The sequence below is a fragment of the Rhizoctonia solani genome, chromosome 12, assembly GCF_016906535.1.
Source record: "Rhizoctonia solani chromosome 12, complete sequence".
NCBI lineage: Eukaryota > Fungi > Basidiomycota > Agaricomycetes > Cantharellales > Ceratobasidiaceae > Rhizoctonia > Rhizoctonia solani.
Window position 1 is genome coordinate 1,466,270 of NC_057381.1, and position 19,230 is coordinate 1,485,499.

Genomic DNA, 19,230 nt, shown 5'->3' on the forward strand with positions numbered 1-19,230 from the left:
TATCGTTTGTTCACTTTCGCCGCATGAGCATTGCGAGTTAAGGTGCGGATGAAACGAGCCCTGTATTCTCCATAAAAGCCGCGTCCTGTAAGGAATTGGACTAGGCGGCATTCCACGTTGCGGGATAGCTTCGTGTGATTAAATATGGGGTATAGTTTGGAGGATGTGGTCACGTGACTAACTACTCGAATCCCTGCCTGCGACCTGCGCCTAAGTCTAGGCTCATGCGTCTCTGTAGGCTCCGAATGACAACCCCTACTCGCCCTACCCCAGAGAAATTAGAGGTATCAACCAGACTCGATTTGTTGGCGTCTGTGAAATATTTTGCTCACTGGATCAGCATATAGGCTACTTCCTTGGTAATTGATGTTGATTATTTAGCCTCTTTCTCTATAACCCATACGCCGACCAATATTTCTTATATTCACTCGACTAATTAAATTTTTGATTCCACGAAGTGGCCCTTCCCATCCCACCACAGATAGTCCCCCAGTCCGCCCGCACAATAACGCCCCACCCGATACACACACCCGGGACTATCGTTATGCATGCACAATGGTAGAGATCGATAGTGAGAAGGGGCAATTCCGTCTACGATTAGGCACCCACTTGGGTCCTTCAAACCGAAACGCGGCTACTTCAAACATGCTCTACTATTGTCGGGACTGAACAGGTGATTAAAGGGCGATGGTATGAGGCTCCAGCAGAAGGGGAAATGGATTGACGATTTTTATTGTGTGCAATTTTAAAATACAACAGTTTATTTCTGAAATATACGTAAATTTAGACAATCACATGGTGACATTGCAATACACCCTTCCAGTCAGTGTTCATAAACAGAATTGCGATTTTTCATCGGCCGCGATCATAGTTTTATACGCGACCTCGCAACCACCATAGGATAATGAAGAAACTTTATCACTTTAGGTATAGCCTTGGATAGCCTGGGCAACGTATGGCTCCTCAAGTTGTTTAATCTCCTCTTCGGTAAGCTTGACGTCAATGGCACCTATATCCGCCAACCTTCAGATTCAGCCATAAAAACATAATCACTACGGACTGACCGAGTAGATCGTACAAATTCGAAAGTTTTGTGGTTCCAACAATCGGAGCGCTGATTACGTCTTTGGACAAGCTCCATGCGATAGCAACTTGCGCCATGCTGATACCTCGAGCCTTGGCAATCCTCTCGACCCTAAGTGACAAGTTTAACCAAGAAAAATCGCAAGTTTAGTATGTTGATTACGCACCGAAAAATCACCTCCTTGTTATCCTCTTTCGTCTTTTCCCACATCCCCGAAAATCTAAAGCACAAGATGAATAACTCCAAAGAGTTGGCTGTAACAGTACGTACTTGCTGGTATCTCCCCGATGTGAAGTCGCCCCGTATGGTCGACTTAAGATCCCCTGAGACAGAGGCGACCAAGGAACCATTCCAACCCCAAACATCTGTACCGGATTATTAGCCCATAGAAGGGACAAATTTATCAGGTATATCAAACCTTCAGAGTCGGTATCATTTCCCTCTCCTCTTCCCTATAGACCAGATTATGCTGGTTTTGCATGGAGATAAAGGGCGTAAGTTTGTTGGCGATTGCGTAGTTTTGCATTGCGTGGAATTGATAGGCATGACAGCTTGACATTCCAATGTATCGTGCATAGCCAGCTTTGACTACATCGTGCAAGGCTTGCATAGTCTCAGCGATTGGAGTCTGGTAGTCAAAGCGATGGCACTGAAGTACGTCAACATAGTCAAGTTGAAGGCGCTCAAGAGAGTGCTTGACGGACTCGAAAATATGCTATGATCCAGCGAAATTAATACTAGCTCCCTCTCTGGCAGATAGTTAGAAGATACCTTGCGGCTGAGGCCGTGTTGGTTCACATAGCCCTTCGAATCACCCTCTGAGAAATCATCATCTGCTGGACTGAGAAGCTCGCCAGGTTCACGAGCGACGATGCCATACAGCTTGGAGATGAATGTGAGTTTGAATGCACCACATGAAATAATATACATACTTTGGTCATGACAACAATCTCATCTCGCGGCAATTTGAGTTGCTTGATAGCTTTGCCCAGAATACGCTCCGAATCTCCATTAGAATATAAATTGGCTGTGTCAAAAGTTTGGATTCCGGCATCATAGCTACATATTGATATGATAATCAGTTCACAGGTGCGCATCAGGGCCATTGTTACTCACGCGGCCTTGATATGTTTAATGCCCTCTTCTTCATCCAATAACCACTCGCCCCATTGCTTGTTCCCATAGCTCAAGAGCCCCAGTATAATTCTTGACACCTTGAGACCAGAGTTGCCCAAGCGGACTAATAGAAATACTTAGACGAGCAATGATAAAGAACAAGAACAATCGTGCCTACCATAGGTCATTTTTTTGTTAACTTCCGTAGACATGGTGATCACAGTATTGCTGAGAAAAAACTAGTCTTGAGAGACAATTCTGTGTTACTTCCATCTTGCTCCTTATACGTTTGCATCAACCCATCCTTGGTGGAGGGCAGGTGGAGGTGGAAGTGGAGCAGAGGCTCCGCGCGGGGAGTGCGACCCTTGCAAGACACTTGATATTTCCTATGTTAGGTCTGGCTTACTGGATGTTATCCAGATAAAGGATTTGATTATGCTTTCAAATGATCAACCACAAGAAAATTATTTCGTCGAAGGCTGCTGTGTCCCGTATATGACTTCATTGGAGCGGCCGGAAGTCATCTGTAGTATTCTTCACCTGTAGATTGGATATTGCAGCAGTCATTCCTTCCCACAATTACGTTGAAAGTGCAATAGGGTTACGTATAATCTCTTGTGTGGAAAAAACACTCAGAACAATAAATTTGAATCTGCTCTAACCTGGCCATGGCGTCCCCGTTCAACTTGCAAGTTGGACCTATCCAGAGCGCACTTGGCTATAGTTCTATTCTGGTTGAGGATGCGCTCAAATTCAGCAGTCGAGCTTCGCTAGCGACCTCTGATTTACCAACTAAGACAGCGAAGAAGAGCGAGAATAGAATAGCTTCTTAATCGACGCAAGGCGCTTGAATCAATCATGAGCCTAGCCCATGGCGTTGTGATTGGTCGACAAATACTGGGCATAGGGCCTCTCGCTTTCAAGACCTGTCCATTTATGCGTGCATGCCCACATGGGCAGCCTGCCACCGCGATACCGGGTGCAACCGGCAGGTGGTGGATGGGCGCCCGAGACGTGAGCACAACTCACAAGCAGGGTGGGCCACCTGCGTTCGGCAGATGTGGTGACAGGGATAGGGGGGTGGGAAGAAATACAATGAGCACGTTGCTCAAATTGTCCATCAGCCGGGCGTAGTCGACGTTTGCAACCCCTCGGTGAGTCGGCGCTCATGTGATCTCGGCGAAGGCCCCGGCTTCCTAGGCCCAGTGCTAGTCGTGCAGCTCCGCCGGCTACATTGCCCCACCTCATAGTTGTGGTTCTGGCCGCGACCTCTGGGTTGTCTATCACCCAGTGAGCATATAGTTATAAATGTAATGGGAAATCGACCGATGGTCAACGCTTTCTTAAGCTAATCGGAACTATCATATAAAGACTTGGCTGGCCAGCTATATTTTCTTACTACTGGATACATGATCACTTTTCAAATCTAACCACCGCGTCTTCAACGTCTTTCAGCATGGCCAGTAGTTTTTCCTCCTGCCATCGACGACCCACAAGCTGAAGGCCAATAGGTGCACCATCAAATGCTTCAGGGTCCCACTGTTCTTTCACAAACGCATCAATCGGGTTTCGAGGTTCATCGCTTGGAGAACTATTTGTCGACTCCCAAGTACTTGCGCGAAACGGTTCTCCCGATGGAAAGACTACTGATGGAAGGTCAAGCAGATTCCAGTAGGTTGTATACCCTGCCCATCGCGTAGTGTCATAAGGAGGCGCAAGGGTAGGTGCTACTGGGCAAAGGATCGCATCGACTGGTCGACCACTCTTAGACTGCAGTGCGGTGTCGTTCCAGTGTTTCAATGCACGTGCTCGGAACTGGTCGCGCTGGACGTTGGCTGCCCAAGATTGAGCTAGGGTATGTGTATCTGCCTCCTTCGAATCTGGTAAGTGACGGGCGAGAGGTGGGATTGCAGGTTCACCCGATTCCGCTAAAACGGCACGTATAGCCTCTCCACCATCGAGGAAGAATAGTTCTGCCTGAAATGAACCTTTGAGAAGGGACAAAATTTGTTAGGCTGATTTGAACGTACAATGAGTTTAAATGCTTGCATGTGATCCATTGGTACCCAATCAATAACTTCATGACCTGCAGCAATAAGCGCGTCTCGGGTCTTGTGTAGACGTTCAATGATAGGTGGGTGAGGCGCAACTACTCCATCATCGGTGAAGAATCCAATCACCAACTTGTCGCCTTCTTTGCGCTGGGTGACGCTTGAGTTCCAAAGAACAGATAAGGTACCAAAATCGAAACTCCATGGCTCATAGTCAGAAATCGTTCTACAGAATAGCTCAAGATCCCTCGCAGAGTGTGCCATCGGACCTAAACGTGATCCACAATTAATTTTTGAATAAGATAATTTTTTATAGCTCACCTATTACCACATGTATATTATCGAACCCTGGGTATGGTGACAATAAGCCGGAAGCGGGTAACCTATTACTTGAGGGTTTTAGCCCGTATAGCCCGCACCAGGCTGACGGTACTCTGATGTCATTAAGTGGGTATAAGTATATGTCTGAGCAGGACGGTGTGAACTCCAACATACCTCTGTAATAGTGATAGGTCAGACACCACTCCATAGATACTATACGATGTTGTCACCACTTACAATAGAGCCTCCAATATCTGTTCCAACTCCAAGCAAACTTCCGCGGGATGCAATCAGTGCTCCTTCACCACCGCTACTTCCGCCGCAGCCAAGTTCACGATTATAAGGATTACTTGTGGAACCGTAGATATTGCTCCGGGTCTCGAGAGCTAAGAAAGTACACATATATCAGTTTTGCGTTTGTTGACTCGGGAATAAGAACCAAACCAAATAAGGCCTGGGGATTGGTTGTTTTGACATAGATGATAGCTCCGGCCTGCCTTAAAATTTGAACGATAGTTGCGTCTTCTTCTGCAATTTTGCGTCCCGCCCAAGCAACAAAGCCAGTAGCAGTATCCTCTCCTTTAACGGCAATATGATCCTTGATGCTCACTGGCACACCATGCAGCGGCCCAACTACCTTCCCAGTCGCCGATATATGCGTGTCTAGCTCCCGGGCTCGAGCCAAAGCTTGATCAAACATCACTTCAGTGAGACAGTTCGTGAGCTCCTGGCCACGTAGGCCGCTTTGCAAAACGCTGTGGTCACTTCTAGCGCAGTACAATCTCTACTGGCCAGACGCTGGGCAAGATCGGTCGCATCGATCGCAAGGAAAGAGCGCTCCCTGTCAGTAAGGCGAGTATGAACAAGGGACGTAATGTTCTTTTGAGATGATGGGGGGGCGAGTTCGGCCAAGCCCCAGTGAGCATAGGGCTTGAGTCGGTTCGCTCGATCGTCGCGTTTGAGAGCGGCGGTGACTTTCCAAGTATTTTTGGCCAACTTGGAATTGTTCGAGTCATTGTGATGCTCAGAAGAAATCAACGTGGACGGGTGTTCGCTGACAGTCATCTTAGAGCAAGAACAAGGAGTAACAGTAGTGACTTTTGGATACAAATAATGTAGTACAAGAGAGCGTGGGCGACTGGGCTTATGTACTCGCTCTTGGCCATCGCCAAACATTAGAGTTTGCCAAATTACGTTTTTTCTCCCAGTAAGAGCACCTGACAAATATCAATGAAATAATCAAATAAAGCATGGGGTTGTGTGCTTTTTTCTTCGTTTCTCTGTCAATAGCTGATCGGTAAGTAAGTTAGGCTAAACTCATAGAAGTGCAGCTGGGGTGCACTCTAGGGGATTTATTGACCAAGGCTGTCGGATATACGAAGTAATAAAGTTAGATGGCAGCATTATCCTAACTTATAACTGGATAAAAGAGGGTGGTACACGATGGAATATACGTAAAAAGCATCGGAGTAAATAAATTTATCATTGGAAGCTTCAACTTCATGTGCATATAATGACTCCAAGCCAACTCGGGATTTGAACATACATATTCGTTCGAAGTAGAGATGATGCTATCTTGAACTCGCATTTCATTGCTGTGCAACTTTAATATTTACAAACACATGCATATGAGTCAATTTCTTGACAAAATGAGTTTAAGGAGGCGTGTCGCAATGTCGATTTCTAATCCCCCGAGCTATGGTATGTGCGTAAAGTTTAGCCGGCGGCCGTAGACAAATATTTTTTATCGTATAAGCCTCCACTTATTCTCTACCCGCTCGCCCGCGTTGGCCACAAGACCCAGACTGGTAAACTTTGGGAAACTCCCGCGGCTGCGAAGCAGCGAAGGTGAACCGCGGGCGCCGACCGCGAGTCTGGCCAGCCCCTCGAACGACTCGTGGGACTCAAAGAAGCCCACGGACCAGTCAGACGAGGAGGAAGGGGCGCCGAGGGGACGCCGAGGCAGCCAGGTCGGCTTGAGGGATGGAGAAACCGCTCCCAAAACCCAAGTGCTCGCGACGGGCTCCAAATGAAGAGACGGTCTTGATATACAGTCAACTCTCTGGGCTCGCAAGTTGATGGTGCAAATTTTGCGCTAAAATGGGAATGTGAGGATATGAGTGGGCTGGCTCACACCCCGCAAGTACCTTGTAAACAGAACTCCCAGTGCTGAGAAAAGATACTAGGTGTCGTAATTATCAGGGCGACACGAGAAGTTACTATTACATGTATCGTATTTAAGTGCACTTAGATATATAACGGAATATGATGAATTGGAAGCGGCTATTGGAGCCCTATTCTACAGCTATAGTAGCAGAACTCTGCTGGTTGGTATTTCACAATTTAAAGTTTGTGATGTCGGCGTTAGCGATGGAGCCGGCTGAAGTTCCCCCAGAGACCTTGAGTCCCGCCCAATTCCAGGTGCCTACATATGATTATTTAGCTATGGTCATGGTGGAAGTTGGTCTGAGACTCACCAGTGCAACCGCCTTTTGCGCAGTTGACTTCAACTTCACCCTTTGCCGAAGACGCGACTGCAATGGTGTTTGTCCCCGTAAAAGTAATACCCTGGTTCATCAAGGATGAGAGGAGATCCGAGGATATAGAGCACTTGCTTACCGATATTTTGACACCCCCCTTGGGGGTACCAAGAGTATCAGGATAGCTTTGGTCAATGATAACCCCGTATTCAGTACATCCAGTAGCAGTGTTGCCACTGTAAATTACCCCGCTAACAGATCCACTACGAAATCCGTATGAGAACCCATTGAGCAATCGCCCACATCGATAACAACAACATACCTTGTAGCGTCCGCGTCAGTTTTGATACGAAGAGCCTGTACGTTATTGGTTATGGTATTGCCTGTAATGTGGATGTTTGACACGGTTGACCCGCTAGCGACCGATCCGATCGAGATACCGTGACCTCCAGTACACTTGTTGTTCTGGAATATAATATTCGATCCTTTGTTAATAGCTAAGCAATCGTCCTGGTTGGTAATTATGCTATCTTGAATGTAACATCACTAGTCGAGACTAGAGCAAAGTATGAGAGGATACAATACAGTCTACCAATTAATCTGAACTTACCGTCAAACCCGTCGGTGTTGTGAGCTGCTGGTTTGCCACCGCTCAAGCTATTTGCAGAGTTTCCTGCAGCTAGAAAAATGGTTGGATTTGCGCATATAATATCCTTTAGGACTCTAGCTTACAGTTATCGATGGTGATCTTGGACACAGTAAGAGCAGCATCGTTGCCCATGCTGAACACCTGAGCCGGAGAGTTGAGAACCTTGAAGTTCTCGACTGTACCACTGCAGCTAAGCCTATCGAGGTATTATAGTTGAGTTTTATATTTAAGTCTCTAAATGAATGGCTTACTTGATCATAGGATGCGGCTTGGCTTGCTTAGCGGACGAAGAGATTCCCTGGCCATCCCAGTACTTGGCTCCTTGACCATCAATAGTGAACCCGTTCCCATTGACTTTTGAAGAAAGTTAGTGTATACAAGAACTTCATGCAACTGATGAGATACTTACAGGTAATGCCAGTTCCGCTGCAAAAGTGTTTTTATACCCTGTAAGTATCATAAGAAGGGGGATTGAGAAAAACGCTTACGATAAAGTGAACAATGGCCCGGTTGTCTTGAATGTTGTATCGGCTTCGAACTATAAAATTGAAAGATCAGGGGTGTCCTATCAAAATATCTGATGGCTGAACGCACCACTACGTTACCCTTCAAGTTGACAACCGCCTTATCTGGCGCATTGATCACGAGCTTTTCTCCAGCGGGAACGTTGAATGCATCGATTGTGATCTTGGGAAGCCCAGCCGATATCTTCAGTAACTATACTCTTCTGGGCGTGGGAGCGGAAACTTACCGTGCTACATTTCTCTGCAGCTCCAACGGTAGAGAGGGAGTTGATAGTGCAACTGTCCCGAACTTCAAGGTTACTAGAGGCGGGTAGCGGGTTTCCGAGTACAGAAGCAACGAGCGCCAGGACTGGTACAGTGGCAATCATGATTGAAGCGAGGACTTGGCGTTGAAATTTGATGTTGATACTGAGATTGATAGAGATGAAAGGCCCAGGATTTGTTGTGCCAAAATTCTGTGTTACTCGCACCAGATTTATACGCACATGGGAGCCAGCGGTGCCATTATTACTGAGGCTCTCGGTCGGGCTCCGAAGTTATTTTCGTGCTCTTTTCGACGGGCTGGGTCCGCCGGCCCGCTGGTGTGCATGGAAACATTTGCACATTGTCAGCACCTTGGTCGCACATGATCTGACAAGCATAGATGCGCACATGCAGATTCGTAGTCAAGTCAGCTATTTTTGGGCGATTTACAAGTCTACCTTGCAGTTGATATCAAAAAATTCAAATCGACTCACTAACCCCAGAGATCCATGTTCATTTAGCATCTGGTTATGAAAAAGAACGACACGTATGCCACGGTTGTTCATCTGGTCCTCGAACTTGACGAAATTCGCCTTCAGCCTTCAATAATTGATCACAGCAATCTCTCATAGTAATATGCTGTAATAATAGGAAACCTTGTTATTCATCGGATTCCGTCCTAAGGTTATCCTGTCTCTGGGAACGTATTATAGCCACAGGCAGTAAAATACATATGAGCTTCCGGCAAAGCCCTCCCTGTGGACTAAGAATAGTCTATCCCGCTTTCAGACATATATGCTTACTAAAGTATTGGTATCAGAGGTAATGAACTGGATTGCAATATGATGTGTCCTTCCTTTTTGGTGCACCGCGCCCCGGACGGGGAGAGTGAACAAAGTTGTAGAAAGAATAAGTTTGTAAATAGAACTATATGAATACAAAACGATAGTAAAGACAGTAGTATGAATAGAGAGAAAGAGAGGGTGGGGTACTATGCGGTCGAATGCACCCGTATTTATACCTTTACATTATAGTCAAGTCATCTAGTATATGACTAGGTATCGTCGCTTGACTCGATTACATGTATGTTCCAGTACATTCCAGATTCTTCTTGTATTTACTACTATATACATGATATTTCTACAAAAGTGTCTGGCAATATATGCATCATATCAGCGCACAATTTAATAGGTTCTGGTAATCTAGACAGGTTATAACATAATTAGTTAATGATTCAAATTATCAGGTTGGCGTCACGATGGTGCCACTGGGGGCGCTGGTGATCACCTAACGTCTGACCGAGGACAAGCCGGATCGTGCGATTGCGCATGTGGAAAGTAGTTCGACTCTCCAAATTCAAGCCGGCCCTGGCCATCACATGTGCACCCATCTAACACTCCGAGTCATTTCTGAATTACCCGCTGCAGAGGACACAGGCTAACCCTAGCGACGCATTCCGACCAATCAATAAATTAGGGTACTATCCCGTGTCTTTACATTAGGACCTCTTCGTGACTTGTCTTGAATACTGGTGTTTTACCAAATGACGACTGAGATTACAAGTATTACCAAGTACAGGCTCACAGAGTCGCAGATTCGAGGCATCGCTATGGAATTCTATGGGAATAGTCCACGAGAGTTTTTAATAAAAGAGTTCGCTAGTGGGTAAGCTCAAGCTGTGCTTAAATAATGCGATATGTCCCTCACTACGCCTAGATGCTACAATGCTGTTTATCGCGTAATCACTGAACACGGGCAATGGGTACTCAAAGTTGCACCCAACCCAAGTGTCAAAGTTCTACGTTACGAACGCAATATCCTCGACGCAGAAGTCCGGGTTCTAGGAATACTTTCTAATTATCAGACCCCTCTTCGAGTACCTAAAGTCCACAAGTTCGATGAGAGCTGTAAACTCATCGAAGCACCATACGCCATTATCGATTTTATTCCAGGCGAAAACCTCGATCAGGTTCGGAAGCAACTTGATAAAAACGACGAGCGTAGAATCGATCAAGCAATGGGTCAGCATCTGAGATTCTGCAATGAAATTACCCGCATTAAATCAGGAGACGATAGACCTGGCGGGCCCGTTTCTGAATTCGGACTATGCGCAATCGACGCGCCTCGGTACTCTACCTGGAGGGAAGCATTTGCTGCTTTCATTCTCAACCTTCTCTCAGATGCTCAGGACGCATCTGTACCTGATATTCCACACGAAGAAATCAAGCACTTGCTCGCTTTGCATGCGTCCGCATTTGATGAAGTAACCGAGGCGAAACTTGTCATCTGGGACCAATGGGATGGGAATGTTCTAATCTCCTTTACCGACTCGGAAAAGAAATCTGGAGGCTCTGTGTCAGGTACAATCGACTACGAACGCGCTTTATGGGGAGACCCGTTGATGGAAACTACGTTTCGTGCGTTGATGGCACCCGCTGCGCTCGTGGAAGCTTATGGCGCTTATAAGCCCGAAGAGCTAACGGCATCAGAGCGCATCCGACGAATGTTTTACGACCTACATTTGAGCTTGATATGGGTTATCGAAGTCACTTTTAGGGGCGTCCAGGAGCTCGAACATGGAGGGAAGGATATGGAGGCGTACGGGCGGATGGGAATCCAAATGTCGTTGCAAGGCCTTCGTAAATTGGCAGAGTAGTTATACCATATCAAAAAAATGTCCGATCCCAAGCATATATATTCAGTTTATTGATTTAAACATAGTGTGCAGTCCCAATTCAAAACGTACATCATTGTAGCAATACTATATGAACACACAAAAGATCCGCATTAAAAAAATCCACTTTTTTTACACAAACGCAAGCTGGTCGAGCTGGGGGATATCGAAAGGTACTGGCCACGACCTGTAAAAAAAACCACTGTCATCACCACTATCGCCGGATTTCCACAAGCGAGGCAAGCAACATACGTCTTGGCCAAAAGATAAGAGAAAAATGGGATTATAGCCCGATCCCGCCGTGTTTTTTACGCATATGATCGTATACTTCGTCGCCTTTTGCGAATCCGGCCAAGCAAACCCAACACATGTGCGTTCTGCAGGCAGAGCACATCATATGATTGCACCCTGCGATTTTTTCGATGGGCGCCGAGCAGTTGGGGCACGGCTTGACGTTGTGCGTTGCTCGCCACCGGTCAAAGGACCTTTGGATTTCGGAATCGTCATGCGAGGCCTTGTAATCCGCACAGGTGATCCCCTCGTGCTGTTCGACATGGCAATGAGTGCATATATTCGAGAGGCAGAGCCTGCATTGCACCGTTGCGTCTTCGGGCCCAACGCGATAAATGTATTGGCAATCTGGAGTGGGGCAGTATCGGTACTGGTCGGGGTGGGCCGTGACATACGCCTGGAACGCAGTATAGAATAAAGCTTCTTGGTCCGGTTGGTTCGCATGTAGCGTGATCATCGAAAGAGGTATGGGAGCCTTGCACCCGTCGCCAACGCACAACAAGGGAAGGGTCCGATTCTCTGCAGCCGATGCTACGTACTGCGAGAAACAACTCTTGCAGTAATGATGTCCGCACGAAAACAACAGTGCCTTCTCGGGACGGCAGAAGCATACTACACAGTCTGACTTGCGTCGGAGTTTGGAGCCGGTTTCTGAATACATGAGATCAAGCGCCTGTTGAACGCGCCGAACGACTTCGTCGTCACCATAAAACGTCAAGGTCTCGTCCAAAAGGTCAACGTAGAGGCTCCCCTTGCCCACGAGATCACGGAGGATTGTGATGCCGCCCTTTGCTAAACGCGTGAACACGGACTTTTGGAGACGCACGATACGACGTAGACGGGAATGGCTAACGAGTTTGGCCCGCAATTGTTGGCTGGCCTCTTCCCTCGCGTATCGAGGTCCAAACAACAGGATCGAGTTCGTGCGCTTGTCCGCCCGTGCGCAGATCTTGCATGACTTGGCCACACTCTCCAAAAACGATGCGCCTTCTTCTGTCGTAAAGTATGAATCCCAATTTTGACGTCATCGACGGTTGATAGAGGAACTCCTCCTAATGCACGGTCGAGCTGAGACTTGGCGGCGACCAGTTGCCTGGTGTCGTTCCCGGCGAGCAATAGCTGGATGAACCCGGGTTTATGTTGATCCTCCGTTTGGCGGACGTACAGATCGGGATCATCGATCGCCCACGAGTGTAGTTTATTGATCTCCCCTTGAAGGACCTCGGCCAGCTTGGATGAAATAGAGTACCGGACCGTTAAATGCCTCGAAACCCAGATTGGAGAATTACCGAGATAATCGCCCTTTCGGCCTTCGAAGACTTTGACGGCAGCCGCAGCCGCGGCGGGAGTGGTGTACTGCGCCATGGCATGGAACTTGAGGTCATCCCGCCGATTAGGCATCAAGCGGAACGACTCGAGGGGGGCAACGTCCGCCAGCTCTTCTCGTAGCTTCGGCAACCCAGCTTCGGATGAGTAATTCGGATGTACGACGACATCGTTGGATCGCACAAATCGGCGCAGCTTGTCCATCTCGGGGTCGCCCATGAGACCGGTGATACGAACCATGTACCCTCCAGCCTCCCTTGCTTGTTCTCTGGCGTTCTCCGAGTTGCTCTCTTTTTCCGGGAACATGGGGGTCATATTGACTCGCCGGTTCATAAACGTCCGGCCGTTCATCTCCTTGACCTTTTCCATTGCGTATTTGGCCGTGGCATATGTGACGTAGACCGTCGAGGTTGGCGCAAACCAGGTGACTTTGACCGTAGCACTTTTGATGATGGCCGTTGGATCGTTTGCGATTAGAGAGCTTTCAGGTTTTGCGGGGGGCGCTGCGGAGTCATCGTTTATTCCTGGAATATGCTTTGAACGAAATCCGCCAGACGCATCGGTGTCCAGCCGAGCCACTATTGGCCGCCCCAAAAGCATCTGCCCTTGCAAATGGTCCACAGCATACCTTGCCTGCTCGTGGCGTTCGAACAAGATACGGGCGCTTGCGAGGTACCTGGTCTCTCTTCTTGGTTCGTAGATCCTGACACTTCGTGTTGGGCCAAAAGCAGCAAGAAGATTGTACAAGTTGTGTTTTCGTATGTGTCGAGGAAGGTTAGAGAGCATGACCCATGGCGACTCGGCGTCGGTGAACACTGCTTGAACACTAGCGCCCGGACCAAGAAGCACATATGCGAGCCCCACTCGGCGCATGAACGTAGGGGAATCTTCTATTGGTGGCTGGATGGGGTGAGCTGGGCCGGCAGGTTCATTGGAAGGGGTAGCGCCACCGGAAGAGAGAGCTTTGGAAGGGGTAGCCTTGGAAAAGGCAGGACTACCGAGGATAATAGAGGTTGTGGAGATGCTAGATTCCCAGCTGTCATCCGGCTTCCACATCTCTTCGTCTGGTGCACTTTCCGCCCAATGATCCAAGCTAACATGGGGTTCTTGGATTTCTGGCGCCTTTCCTTTGTTCCTTGGCTCGCCGGGTTGTGAATGTGACGGGGAAGGCTCGTCTGGAGCAAGGGTCGAGTGAGGGTGGGTGGGCGTCTGAACTGACGAAGAGTAGGAGCTCGATGAGTCCTAAACAAATCAAAGGCATTAATAATCGTTCAGGTCACCGCCGAAAGGGGCATACAGGTTCCATGCTCGGCTCACGCGGGGTAGGAGTAGTATGGGCGTCTCGTGCAGGCTGCTATTATATTTAATGACCAAAGTTGAGTCAATGCGGGGTGAGCGGCAGCTCGAGTCAAGTTGGGCTTACCTTATCTGGTCGTGGTCTCGGTTCCGAGCGGCCTCCTCGTCGGAAATTCCTAGAACCTCGGCCCCTCCCAGACCTTTCGACCGGTGGATTCGTGCTGGGAACCGGGGTAGGACCTTCTGTGGTTTTCGGAGCCGGAGTTACCTATCACACGTAATTAATTTCCAATTATTTTCGACTGGGATGATATCTTGCCTCTGGTGGCTGCTTTTCACTCGTAGATGGCTGATCTACACTTGGGGGTTGACGAGGCCTTGGAAATCGGTTCTTCGAATAACCTCGACCTCTATTTCTCTCTGTGGCCTCCATGGTTCCTACGGGCTTCGGAGGTAAAGACAAGTCGAGAGGGGATTAGGTGGAGTGGGAGCGCTCGGAGCTTGCTCATTTGTTTGCAGTCGGAGAGCCGACGGCTAGACAGAAATACGTGGGTAAGCATATCGAGGACTTGAGCTTGTAACCGCTTACGTCGGGAGAGTCTGTAGGTGGTTCTGTCAGAGTTTCAGACCTGGCGGGTGGTCCGTCGCGACGCATAGGTCGAGCAGGGCCATTATACCTTCCTCCTCGCGATCTCCCCCTGGGTCGGCCTCGTCCTGTACCGCGCGGAGGCGCACCAGTAGTTTCGGACATTCTCAAGTAATGTTTATGAATAACAATCGCCACTCGAAAAGTTGGCGGGTGTGGCTAAGAACAAGCGCTAGTAAGGTCAGCAACCGGTATTTGGAGCATGCGTTACAGTGAAATGTTTAGCCACTCACAGTGATGTACTGTTGGAAATTCACCTTGTCACCAAGACTTGGTCTAGTCTAGTTCAGCCCGCACTTGTAGCTGTATCGTTGTCTATCTGCACTCATCGTCATGAGCATCAAGGTCGTGCCTTTAAGACGCAAACGCAAATAAGCGAGGAAAGGAAATACAGAGCAGCAGAGTGGATTGTGAATCATTTAAGCGCAAACGAAGAATCCCAATCTCACCTCGGCGTCTATTTGGTTCTACAAGATCAAAAATTTAATAAAAAGGTGGAGTAGCGGAGGAGGAATTGCTGAGGGTGTGGTGGTACAGGCCTCGTTGCGCTGACCCTGCTGGAGTGTGAAATTGTAATGATGACACGAGCCACGTGACTTACTCGCTGTCTCCTTGTCTCTTCCATGCACGGGTTCGTTGATCGACAATAGTATATATTCCAACTAATATTTGTGGCCCAATCATGTCGACGGATATATCAAAGATTAAAGCCGAGATTAAGGAATGGCAACGCGCTTATCGACGCGCACATGGGCGTGATCCGGGCAAGGATGAGTTGAGAAAGAACCCAGAGATGCGTGCGTATACCATTCTTCACTTCTTCTGCCAATTTTACTAATCAAACCTCAAGAGGCGAAATACAAAATCTGGCAAGATTCGCTCAAGGTTCCTAAAACTTCGAAAGATATACCCCACAAACAAGACGACGATGGAAGTACACCCCCTCGCCCATCCCGGTCCCTAATTCCAAAAACTCTACCTGTACCGAGCGCATCGAAAGCACCTTCTACCCCCTTCTCAGCGCGTAAAAAGCAACCAACTAGGAAAGCTTCGTCCAGTTCTGACGATCGAATTCCTGCTCCAAACCTATCCACCGCGAAACGAAACACTTCAGCCCAATCTTCCCGAGTTATACCGTTTAATTCTAGCGCGAAGTCACAGACACGAGTGTTCCCTTCAATGCTGGCCTCGGACTCTGATGACGATAATCCGTTCGCGGCTCCGGACCCTGTTTCACCAACTCGCTCGAGGCGCACGTCACCAACCAAATCTGTAGGAGGTGTATCGCCCACTAAACCTTTCGAATCTCCTTCGAAAGCTAACCTCCGGACACCATCTAAACCCAAGCCCCGCTCATCATCTCCGTCAACCCAACCCTTCCTGACACCCCGGACTAAAGCACGTAAACGAATGAGAGGAGAAGAGGTCCCTGCTACACCTGGAGATAAACGACGAAAACTTGGTGCCGTACGGTCTATTCTATCTACTCAGGATGAACAGGAAGAAGAGGATCAAGATGAAATTGTCGACTCGCCCAAGAAGAAGCGAGCCACAACGGTGAACGGGAGGGTATTTACGGGTTTGTTTGATGATGAGGGCACTGCTGGTGGTTCTACTATGGGCGATGAAGGCGGAGGTGGGGATACAACTTCATTCATTGACGGTATGTACCAAGTCTCCTTGGCGCTCATTATCCTTTACATGAGTTTTTACTACAGATATGTCAAGTTTAAGGAGTACGCCACCCCCGCCTCCTTCCGAACCCGATCATGATTGGACATCCACGCGGTCTCATTCGGACGAGGACGAGGAGCCTCCCGCCAGACCTGGGACTCGACCAGTCTTGCCAGCATTTGGGAAATGGACGCAAGATACGTGGGATGCTCCGGCTCCCGGGACAGACTTTTCACACCTCAAGAAAGGGTTTGGCAAACCTCAGCCAGAGCCCACGAAACAGAAGGCAAAGGGGAAGGAGAAAGGAAAGGAAAAGGAAAAGGAGTCTTCTCAAACTGTATCGAATCCGTTCGACTTGTTACCACCCCTCCCCATGCAGGATGACCAACCTTCTTCTACTAAATCCAGATTCGACAATAAATCAAGAGGAGACAACTCGAGGTCAAAAGGAAAGAAAGGAAAAGACAAAGAGGTAGAGATGGACGGTGCGGAAAGTTCAGATGGTGAAATGGATGTGAACGAGATCGAGTGGAAGCCATATGGACCATTGATGGGTTCTCAAACCCAGCACTCCGACTCTCAGACCCAAACACCTTTTGGCTCTCAAGCCCGACCGTCGCTTGGCTCTCAAGCTCAAGCTACCCAACCACTAGAGAACGAAGCGGATGAGGAGCCAGACCTAGCGTCCAATCTCCCGTCCGATCTCCGCACTCTCCTCTCGCTTCATTCTACCCGTCGAGAATTCCTAAGATCGGATTCGTTGGCTAAGGATGTTTTGGCCGGACGCTCGACTTCGGCCCGAGCTGGGGAAGTATGGGGTGTTGGAGATATGGAGGACGAGGAGGAAGGAGAGGGTGATGACTGGGATAGTGAACCCGAGGGATGGAAGGGGGTGGTCGAGATGTAAGGCTGGTGTGAAGTCGAAGTTTGAAGTTGTTGAGGCTCGCCCGAGCTATCGTATACATGTAGATTACGTAACACATTTAACATATATAATAACACGCATACATTCAGTAGAAACGAAGGTGACTACGTTATCAATGCGTTAAAAATGCTGCAACTCCTTCTGTCACTCTAGTGTTAGTACATGAAGCTACACTGGCGATACGCGAGGCTGGTACTCGTCCTTAAGGTACGAAAGACCCAGGCGTGGCTTTACGTCTGCAACACCAGATACTTTCCATCCTCCAAGATCCCAGACCGAATAAAAGGACTGAAGGAACGCCTTGCCGAGGATCCACCTATCTGAGTCCCATGGGTTGAATGGTGGGAAACAATATTGGTCTTCCGTATATCCTGGTCTCGCCAAGTCGGCAGTGGTAACAGTGACTTCGATCTCTCCAAATGTAAGAGTCAAAGAAGCATTGTAGCCTATGACATCGCTGCACAAAGGCCGGTAGCCTTCGGTAATCGCAGTATAGTTGAAGCCCAAGCTGTTGTACAACTCTTCGATAATTGATTCAGGAGCTGAAATTAGACCGGCGCCAGTATCGAAAATAGCCGAGGCCCCAGGTTGAATATTCAGAGTGGTCAAGTTTCCATTTCTGCTTGTCTTGGCCGCGCCGACAGGAACTCGCCATATTTCGTATTCATCGCCTGCCGGAGCTGGAAGGACGTCGACCCACTTTAGTGGTTCCGAACCGTACTTTTCCTCATCACTACCGCCAAACGTAACAATGCCATTGGTTGGAGGGCTAGTATTAGAAGCTGTAGTCGAAGCGTTTCCAAGGTAAATGCCGGTTCGGTGGTCGGGAATCTGCGTTGGATGAAATAAAACGTCGTAGATCGAAGTGTTTCCCAGCGCGATAGATGGGAACGCGAGCCCTACGAAGCCTCCAGCTGGTAACGCGAACCAATTTGAGAAATCGGCATTGATGAAACGTTGAGGCGTTGGAAAAGTCACATTTTGAATGGTGAGTTTATCAGACCAGATATCCCCCGAAACGGTTCCTCCTACCCATACACAGCATCACGTCAATTTCATATAGTCTGAAAAGACGATAGTTACGCACCTTGGTAATCGACTGTTTCGTGCCCGGCCGTATACTGGGCCGTGTTACTGCGGCTTGGGTCAAAGAACGAACGATTAGCAGGACCTGAACAGTTTTGCGCGCACGAAGGGTTCAGAACCCAGAATGGTCCTGAACCCGTGTCGAATAGTAAATCAACGGTTTGAGGTGGTGTCCCGAGCGATAGTTCGATTGTCGAGTACGTGTTCAGGATTTTTATGGGAGCAGTAACAGGTTTTAATTCGCTGTAGGAGATTTGCTAGTTGAACGCGATGGGTCTGCAGATTGTACTGACCTACTATGATCATTTTGACGTATTCCCAGTTGGTGAATGGAACTGGCTGACGCCAAGGCCAAAGTAGAGAACGAACCAAAGGCAAGAGTATTGAGGTACCACATAGTTCCGATAGCGCAAACGATACTCAGAGTGGTTAATAATGTGGACGATACAAGGTGATGATTCTCAGTGTTGTTTAGGAGGGGGTCTTTATGAACCGTTGCACAGACATTTCAGCGTGGATGACGCAATTTCAAACCAGTTACGCCATGTAGAAGCCCCACGGGACAAATATAGTATAAGATTTGCCATTGTCAGAAATCCATGCGCATACTGAGCTCTGCTAAATCATTCGACATGTGGAGAGTACTGAAGTAGCTTGACCACGTATATTATGGCATAGCTTATTTACTGAAGGGAAGGCACCAAACAGAAGTTAGCCGACTACTATTAACCAGACAATTTTACATGGATCATTATGCTATAGACCAAATTTGCTTCTGATTGATAAGTTGTGGGCTGTTCTTAAACCATGTGCTCACTCCGAGCCTCGGCCTTTATTCATAGCC

General features: G+C 48.2%; 8 protein-coding genes across 8 annotated transcripts; 3 read left to right on the forward strand and 5 right to left on the reverse strand.

The window, feature by feature from the left end:
- Positions 1-923: 923 nt before the first annotated feature.
- Positions 924-2,412, reverse strand: RhiXN_11710 (aldo/keto reductase family protein; the record flags this gene model as incomplete). The annotated part of the gene is made up of 9 exons (XM_043331525.1): positions 924-1,009; positions 1,065-1,195; positions 1,251-1,304; positions 1,355-1,449; positions 1,503-1,799; positions 1,856-1,966; positions 2,017-2,143; positions 2,201-2,324; positions 2,379-2,412. 9 exons carry the CDS (start codon positions 2,410-2,412, stop codon positions 924-926), a joined length of 1,059 nt encoding a protein of 352 aa, XP_043185035.1.
- Positions 2,413-3,613: 1,201 nt separating this feature from the next.
- Positions 3,614-5,637, reverse strand: RhiXN_11711 (amidase; the record flags this gene model as incomplete). Its single annotated transcript, XM_043331526.1, has 7 exons — positions 3,614-4,177; positions 4,231-4,520; positions 4,573-4,748; positions 4,810-4,826; positions 4,878-4,958; positions 5,012-5,259; positions 5,352-5,637. 7 exons carry the CDS (start codon positions 5,635-5,637, stop codon positions 3,614-3,616), a joined length of 1,662 nt encoding a protein of 553 aa, XP_043185036.1.
- Positions 5,638-6,245: 608 nt separating this feature from the next.
- Positions 6,246-6,605, forward strand: RhiXN_11712 (uncharacterized protein; the record flags this gene model as incomplete). The annotated part of the gene is made up of 2 exons (XM_043331527.1): positions 6,246-6,277; positions 6,329-6,605. The coding sequence occupies 2 exons, from the start codon at positions 6,246-6,248 to the stop codon at positions 6,603-6,605; spliced, it is 309 nt and encodes a 102-aa protein (XP_043185037.1).
- Positions 6,606-6,908: 303 nt separating this feature from the next.
- Positions 6,909-8,730, reverse strand: RhiXN_11713 (polygalacturonase; the record flags this gene model as incomplete). The annotated part of the gene is made up of 13 exons (XM_043331528.1): positions 6,909-6,997; positions 7,050-7,140; positions 7,192-7,315; positions 7,375-7,549; positions 7,600-7,608; positions 7,663-7,731; positions 7,785-7,897; positions 7,953-8,055; positions 8,111-8,127; positions 8,190-8,239; positions 8,296-8,388; positions 8,453-8,633; positions 8,711-8,730. 13 exons carry the CDS (start codon positions 8,728-8,730, stop codon positions 6,909-6,911), a joined length of 1,134 nt encoding a protein of 377 aa, XP_043185038.1.
- A 1,434-nt stretch (positions 8,731-10,164) lies between these two features.
- Positions 10,165-11,124, forward strand: RhiXN_11714 (phosphotransferase enzyme family protein; the record flags this gene model as incomplete). Its single annotated transcript, XM_043331529.1, has 1 exon — positions 10,165-11,124. The coding sequence occupies one exon, from the start codon at positions 10,165-10,167 to the stop codon at positions 11,122-11,124; it is 960 nt and encodes a 319-aa protein (XP_043185039.1).
- A 301-nt stretch (positions 11,125-11,425) lies between these two features.
- Positions 11,426-14,806, reverse strand: RhiXN_11715 (IBR domain protein; the record flags this gene model as incomplete). Its single annotated transcript, XM_043331530.1, has 5 exons — positions 11,426-12,426; positions 12,495-14,001; positions 14,057-14,113; positions 14,183-14,323; positions 14,645-14,806. The coding sequence occupies 5 exons, from the start codon at positions 14,804-14,806 to the stop codon at positions 11,426-11,428; spliced, it is 2,868 nt and encodes a 955-aa protein (XP_043185040.1).
- A 577-nt stretch (positions 14,807-15,383) lies between these two features.
- Positions 15,384-17,282, forward strand: RhiXN_11716 (DNA replication and checkpoint protein; the record flags this gene model as incomplete). The annotated part of the gene is made up of 3 exons (XM_043331531.1): positions 15,384-15,498; positions 15,552-16,364; positions 16,420-17,282. The coding sequence occupies 3 exons, from the start codon at positions 15,384-15,386 to the stop codon at positions 17,280-17,282; spliced, it is 1,791 nt and encodes a 596-aa protein (XP_043185041.1).
- A 186-nt stretch (positions 17,283-17,468) lies between these two features.
- RhiXN_11717 (aspartyl protease) lies at positions 17,469-18,783 on the reverse strand (the record flags this gene model as incomplete). Its single annotated transcript, XM_043331532.1, has 3 exons — positions 17,469-18,328; positions 18,388-18,629; positions 18,680-18,783. The coding sequence occupies 3 exons, from the start codon at positions 18,781-18,783 to the stop codon at positions 17,469-17,471; spliced, it is 1,206 nt and encodes a 401-aa protein (XP_043185042.1).
- Between the last annotated feature and the right edge of the window lie 447 nt (positions 18,784-19,230).